Below are 6,712 nucleotides of genomic sequence, written 5' to 3'. Positions count from 1 at the left end.
CCCCAGAGGTGACACCGGTGCGGTGGGGGCGGAAGAGAGAAGCGCGGAGGACGAGCCGTAGGGCCCTCGGGCGAGGGCGCGGGAAGACCTGCTGAGGACACGGAGCCCCGGGCTGAGGACGGGCCGGGGTATCAGGGCGAGCGTGGTCGGGCGGGAACGTGGAGATTCGGTGACCCATCTCTCCTCTAGCCGCCTTCACGGTGGGGAGACGGAGCCGAGGGAGAGGCACTGATTGTAGCCTCAGGGCCAGGCTGGCAGGTCCTACATCAACGCGAATTAGGAACTTCCAGCCTACTCCTCTTTCCACAGCCCACGCTGTCTTTTACACCTCCCGCCCCCAACACACAACGCATTTATTAAAAAAAAAAAAAAATTCATCCCGCAAAGACCCGGAACGCCGAGGCCGGGGCTCCAGCAGGTATTTTCCTGCCTCAGGCCTGGGTAGGCGAGGGCCGGGCCGGGGTTGGGGAGGCCCCGCTGGGCCGGTGTGCGAGCCCCGCGCCCCCGGGAGCGCGCGCTGCGCCGGCCCGCCCTCCGTCCCCGGTGCGCGTCCCCGCCCGGCCCAGCCCCGGAGCGCGTGTCCACGCCGCCCCCGCCCCGTGCGCGCTCTTCGCCGTCACGCGCGCGCCGCGGAGCCGCCCGGTGGAGTGGCGGCGGGCGCGCTCCGGGCGGGACGGGGGCGCGGGCGCGGGCGCGAGGCCTTCGTGCCGGGGCCGCGCGGAGGAGGCACCGGGGAGGAGCGCCGCCGCCCGGCCTGCCGCCGCTCGGTGCGGGTCCGCGGGGCGCGAGGAGCGGCGAGACCGCGGCCTGGAACAAAGGGAGGCCGGCTGGGGCGGGGGCGTCGCGAGCATGGCGGACCGCAGCCTGGAAGGCATGGCGCTGCCCCTGGAGGTGCGGGCCCGGCTGGCCGAGCTGGAGCTGGAGCTGTCGGAAGGTAACAGGCCCCGCGCTCAGCCGGCCGCGCTGTCACGGGGGCCGGGGCGCGGGCGGGCGGGCGGGGGTCTCGTCGCGGTGCGAGCGCGGCCCCCGCCCTGCGGCTCCGCGTCGTCGGCCGCGGCCCCGGCGCCGGGGCCCTGGGGAGCCGGACGGGGCCGCGGGGCCGGGGGCGCAGCCGGGGCGCAGGACGGGGCCGCGGGGCCCGGGGCGCAGCCGGGGCGCAGGACGGGGCCGCGGGGCCCGGGGCGCAGCCGGGGCGCAGGACGGGCCGCGGGGCCGGGGCGGCCTCGCGCGCGGCCTGGCGGACGGGGCCGTGTCCTTGGTGCGCGTCCGAGCGCTGCCCACCGCGGCCGGGCCGGGGGCGGTTCCGCGTTGCGCGGCCTGAGGCTCCGCGGGCCTCGTTCTAATGCGAAACTTGTCTTTGGACTTGAGGTTTGACCGCCGGTGTCCGAGGCATCCTGGCTGGACCGGGATAGTACTACTATTGTTCCCGTCCGCTGGGATGTGAAGGTTGGGTGAAATTGGAAAGCCTCCTCCCTCAGGCCAGGGTCTGTGCCGCGTTCCCATCGTCCCATACTTAGAATTTGTGACAGATTTTCCACAGTGATTTCATGGAGTGTTATATACGGTTTCTTATTTGCTCTTAATGGTGGGATCATGTGCTCAGCTGTCATAAGTTTCAGATCGGATTTTGCTATGTCTTAAAAAAAAAAAAAAACCACTGAAGTTCCGAAATGTTGAATGTTTAATATAGATTTAGAATTCACCCAGCTCACCCTGGGAAGGCCACTAATACACTGTGGGGTGGGGATAGGCCGGCTTGTCTCGAATTTATATTTGGAGCAGTTATAGTGGTGAACTTGTATGTGTGTGTGTGTAACGGTTTTGTGGGGCTGGCAGCCAGAAAGTAAATTCATTCGTGCCAGTTTTCATCAGCAGGGAGAAGCTGGTGTTGACCGTACGGTTTCCTTTTTAACACTTTCAGGGCGAAGAAGGGGGTACAGGTGGGGGCCTGGGGTGAAGTGTCTTTTCCGATGTCACAGACTGGAGATGTTTCTGTTTCACATTTGGGGTTCTGCAGGGTTCTGTAATGCTCAACTGTCCCATAGGAGGAGACTGTTTCCTGGACTCTGCTCAACAGACACTGTTCTGAAGGGTTGGAGATGATGAGAGTGTTGATGGTACCTCAGTGCAATTCCCAGCTGGGCGAACAGTACTTAGGTCTACACTGGTGGATAAGGTGTGCAGTGTGGACAGATTGCTTGGAGGGATGAAGTGCCCACTGGGAAATATTTGCCCAAGTTCTTTGATTTTGTCAACGTTCACATGGGTTTTTCTCCCTCACTTTACAGGCCCCCGTAGCTGTGCACCACAGTTGTGTTATTTACAACACCATATCATTCATGCATTCTCTCCAGACAAGCACTTCTGCTATGTCTGTATTATACTGATGTTAAGTGTCAGTACCCTACCTGTGTTGGCAAAGCGGGAAGCCGTCTGAACTCACCTCCACCTCTCCCGTCAGTCTGGGATGGGCTCACATTTGCTTCTGCACATCTGGGACAGTGCGTGGCCCCTGGTGGGAGGGGCTGCTTGTGGATGTGGACACTCACCTGCTAGATTGCACTCACCTGTCACCATCAGTCACTCCTAGAATGTGTCCCTGTTGACCAGGGTATGACAAACCACTTTAGACCAAGGTGTGCTCAGCCTAGTTCTCTGTGAATTCCTTGTGTCCCTACAGATTTTTAAAAAGGGTTTAATGAGTTTCTTATTGAGTGTCTGGGCAGAGAAAGGGGTGTGTGTTTGCATATGGGAATCACATTATTGTTTTTCTCTCTCTCTAAACTCTGCTAGGTCTGGCTGCTTCACCCAAGAGTAAGAGTCAGAGGGTTGTTGCTTTGGCCACCCAGCCTCAGCCCGCCTCTCCCCGCTTTAGCTGTGTCATCTTTGACTTGCTTTGTCCATGCTGAGTCGATTGGGTCTCTCTTTAAGGTCATTTGGAATTTTGTGTCTTGTGACTATGTAGAGTAGTTTTACTGTCTTAAATTAGATGAATCAACTTGTTTTCCAGTATTGCTTAATAGCAACCAAAGAATGGAGGGATCAGAAATCTGTGCCTCTTTACACTTTAGAACTTAAAATCCCCCAACATAGCCACTTTCAAAGTGAAAAGTTAAAAGAGCTTTTAATGCCGAGTTATTTAAGCATATTGCTTTCATATTTTATCTTCAATCAGGATTCATGTGGAGAGAATTCTTTAAATTAGTCTTCATCGTTTTATTAAAATATCAGAACATACTGTGGAAACGTGTGGATGTTCCAGTGCTCAGTTCCTACAAAGGAGCATGGGAAAACAATTCCATTTTAAGCACATAATGTAGGTTGAAAAAAGAGTAGACTCTTCTTTCAAAGTTCCTATATGGCCTGCCAGCTGTTAATGGTTGTATATCTTATCTAGATTAGTAGACGCTGGTCCAGTTTTGGTTTGTACTGTCTGCTGGTGCTGCTACAGACACTTAGGTTACTTTATTTTATGGGTCACTGTTTGGTAGAGGGTTGCAGATTGACTTCTTGGCTGCAGAAGTCAGATTTTCACTTTCCTGCCCTGCTGGTTGCCTCCTCTTTTCTTTCCACTGTCTGTTGCTACCCAATGCTTCCCTCTTGGGGGAAAACTGGGCTGCTCTCCCTGCAGAACTGGTGCCAGCAAAGAACAGGAGATTTCTGTGGGGAGATGTGGTGGCTGTCCCTCCTATGGGCAGTAATGGCCTCCAATCCACAGGTCTGGGTAAAGTCTTTGGTGTGGAGCCAGGGGTTGTCGGTCTGGTGAATTCTTGGGACTCAATGTGAAATGGAGAGGAAGCCAGTGAGCTGGCTGGTTGCTGGGTGCCAGGTGGGGTAGCGGTGGCTCTTTTCTTCACACACTTTTCCCTAAATCATTTTTTTCTTCCCTTCCCTTCATTCTTGCCTTTTGGAATCATGCATTTTTCTGTTTGGCTTTCAGAGGGCCCCCAGGTAGTTTCATTAATATGTAAATAGACATTATTTGGCTTAAGGAAAAACTTTAAATGGAAACACTGGCAAAGCAGAGAGGAAACAAAATTTCTCAATAAAGACAGACTCATGTCTTATTAAAAAAAAATCAGTTGTTGATTGAACTTCAGCAGTAAGTTTCTGTGTTAACTGACGGCTTGTGTCCTGGGCTGTACACACCCTGGACTTGCAACTGTAGACGATATCGTCCCACTGTTTCAGGAGCGGTTGAATTCTTATTTTGGTAGGACTTTGGGAAATTGCCTTGTGATGTAGCCTGTGAAAACTGTTTGATGTTTGCAAAAGAGAAGTCTGTTAGCTTTCTACTTTGTGCCTTTTAAATTGTGAGTGTGCTTACTAACTTCCTAACTCTTGCTTATGGGAGTTACTCAGTTTGTAAGGTACATAATTACTGCAACTATTAGTTATGTTCTGTAATCGAGTCCAACTTAACATTTTCTGGTAAGTGTGAAACTACTCAAGGAAGGAGGTGCATGCTATCAGTTCTTTGTGTTGATCAAGGGACCAGTAATTTTTTAAATTGCAGATGAGCAATTAACATGCAGCTGGCATAATCCTGTCACCAGAGTAAAATCTTAAAGAGATGGCCAGTTGGAAGGTTTGTAGATTTGGGGGTGTGTGGCATTTTCAGGGCTGCCAGCACCATATAGCAGATACGCTTAGCTCTAGAACGTGAGTTCTGTCCCCATCAGCCCCTGTGCTTTTCTTGGAGGTCCCTGTGGCTGCAGAGGTGGCCACCCAAACTGAAGCCTGCAACCACCTTCCAGGGTCAGGGAGAGACCTGCTGTCTCTAATGCAGCCCAGATGTTCTCATTGAAAGGAAATAGTGGACTCTGGAAAGCAAATGTGTGAAAAAATGCTTTCTTCTAGAGTCTTGTTGATAATTTGTTGTCATTGGGAGGGGAGGAGGGAAGGGGTCAGCAGATTCAGGGAATAATAGCTGAGCCGCTCCACCGGGGATCAGACCTCACCATTGTTAACAAAACCTGTTCACTCTGTCACATCGTCTCAAAGCTGCCCCCAGTAGCTGTACGTATTGTGGTGAAAGAAATGGACTACTTGGCTTGATAAATCTAAAAGATTGTTATCTGAATTAAAAATATGTACAAAATGGCAGCATTGATATGTGTGGGATGTGAAATGTGTGGACCTGAATTTTAAGAGTTCTTCAGAGTTATGAAAATAGTTAAATTTGAATGTTCTTTTCTTGATGAATAAATATAGATGTCAAATTTAGCCAGGAAATTAAAGGCACTGATGTGTAAGGTTGATCCCAATGCTCAAAAGATCTTTGTGGTGCTGTAGTCATGCTTAGAGCTGAATGTTGTGAGGTCACAGCTGTAACAACGACTCTATTTTGTTTCATTCTGGGCCCACTGTCTTTATATTCTTGTTATGGTTTAGAGGCTACAAGCTGTTGGATGATATGAGTCACTTTTTGCCTTCCTCCTCCCAGCCTTTTTCAAATGGGTTGTCTCTTTTTTTAGAGCTGATTTTTTTTTTTTAAAGCAGTGATTTATGGGATGAGTTGTAGCATTCTTCTGAATTGCAAAGAGAATGTATTGGATAATCTTCATTTTGATGTCATGTATATAGACTGACTCACCAGTTCAAATCCTAGTCATATTAAGATTCTGATAATTACTCAGGTACCTTACTAAAAGCAGATGCTCACCTGCAGTTATTGGCTTGGTTTCGCACATCACTGTTTATCCTGGTACATGGAAGGCACCTCAGGGGATGCGATGGGCTCTGGCCACTGTTTACTGTTCCTGTTCTCTGGTCTCTCTGTCTGCATGCCTCTACTTCCAAGGTTGCCCGTGTTCATTTTCCTTCTTTCATGACCTGTTTGTGTGCCCTACGAACGGTACCTACTAGCATTGCCAGTGCTCTGTTCTGCTGAGAGGGTCAAAACCTCGTCACGTCTCAGAAGAAGCAGTTACATCCATTTGTTCTTGATAATAAATAGCGCTCTCAAAGGGGAGAATCTAATTGAGAATCCCAGCTGGCGGGGGTAAGAACATACGAGTCAGGTTGGTACGTATATGGCACTTTCTTCAGGACCCAACAGGGTGTTAATGTTCATAAGCCCTTAAGACAAATAAAGGCTAAGATATTGAGTGTAAAAGTCAACATGACAACAAGCAGCCTTCTTTTGTGGGGTGGGGGACTGGGGAGGTTGCTCTTTAGTTTTGTTGCTGTTGAATATCGTGGAGAATGAAAGGTGCTCTCTGTGCTGAGAATCACAAATTGAGGTGGTTCTTTACCAAATGCTTTGTGCCATAGGTATGAAAAATCCGGGAAAAAATGACCGAAGATAGTGAGGACTGAGAGATTCTGTGATTGATAGTGGCTTAAATAGATCTTTTTCTTCTGGGCTGCCGGTTTTAAATCTTTTTTTTTTTGCTTATTAAGTTGGAAACTGTTTCTGTGTCCTCATGAAAAGATTGAAGACTGCGGGCCAGATCCAAACTAGTTCTCTTGGCACCAGCGAGAGCAATTCCTTAGATACTTGTCCGCAATTATGCACAATTAATATTTTTTTTTTACCGAATTATCTGGTTAGTCAAGTCACATATTCTTCTATTTTTTTAATTAGAGGAATACGCTAACATTTTAAAATTATGAAGTTAAAAAACTCATATGTAAATATGTCCCCTCTTCAATGTGGGCTGCTTCACACCCACCAGCCTCAGGTCTGAGGCTCTGGCCAAGGAGGAAG

General features: G+C 50.1%; 1 protein-coding gene across 4 annotated transcripts in view; it reads left to right on the top strand.

The window, feature by feature from the left end:
* The first annotated feature begins 722 nt into the window (after window positions 1-722).
* The window catches only part of DIP2C (disco interacting protein 2 homolog C), a 368,942-nt gene continuing 362,952 nt past the window's right edge, over window positions 723-6,712 (top strand). For all 4 annotated transcript variants that reach the window (XM_060097544.1, XM_060097543.1, XM_060097542.1 and 1 more), the window contains exon 1: window positions 723-934. In XM_060097544.1, coding sequence (XP_059953527.1) covers window positions 850-934 — 85 coding nt within the window. In that variant the 5' untranslated portion in view covers window positions 723-849. The remainder of the gene's footprint in view (window positions 935-6,712) is intronic.

This window comes from Mesoplodon densirostris, chromosome 4, assembly GCF_025265405.1.
Source record: "Mesoplodon densirostris isolate mMesDen1 chromosome 4, mMesDen1 primary haplotype, whole genome shotgun sequence".
Classification (NCBI taxonomy): Eukaryota; Metazoa; Chordata; class Mammalia; order Artiodactyla; family Ziphiidae; genus Mesoplodon; species Mesoplodon densirostris.
The sequence above is the reverse complement of the archived record's forward strand: the minus strand, read 5'-3'. Positions and strand labels throughout refer to the sequence as shown.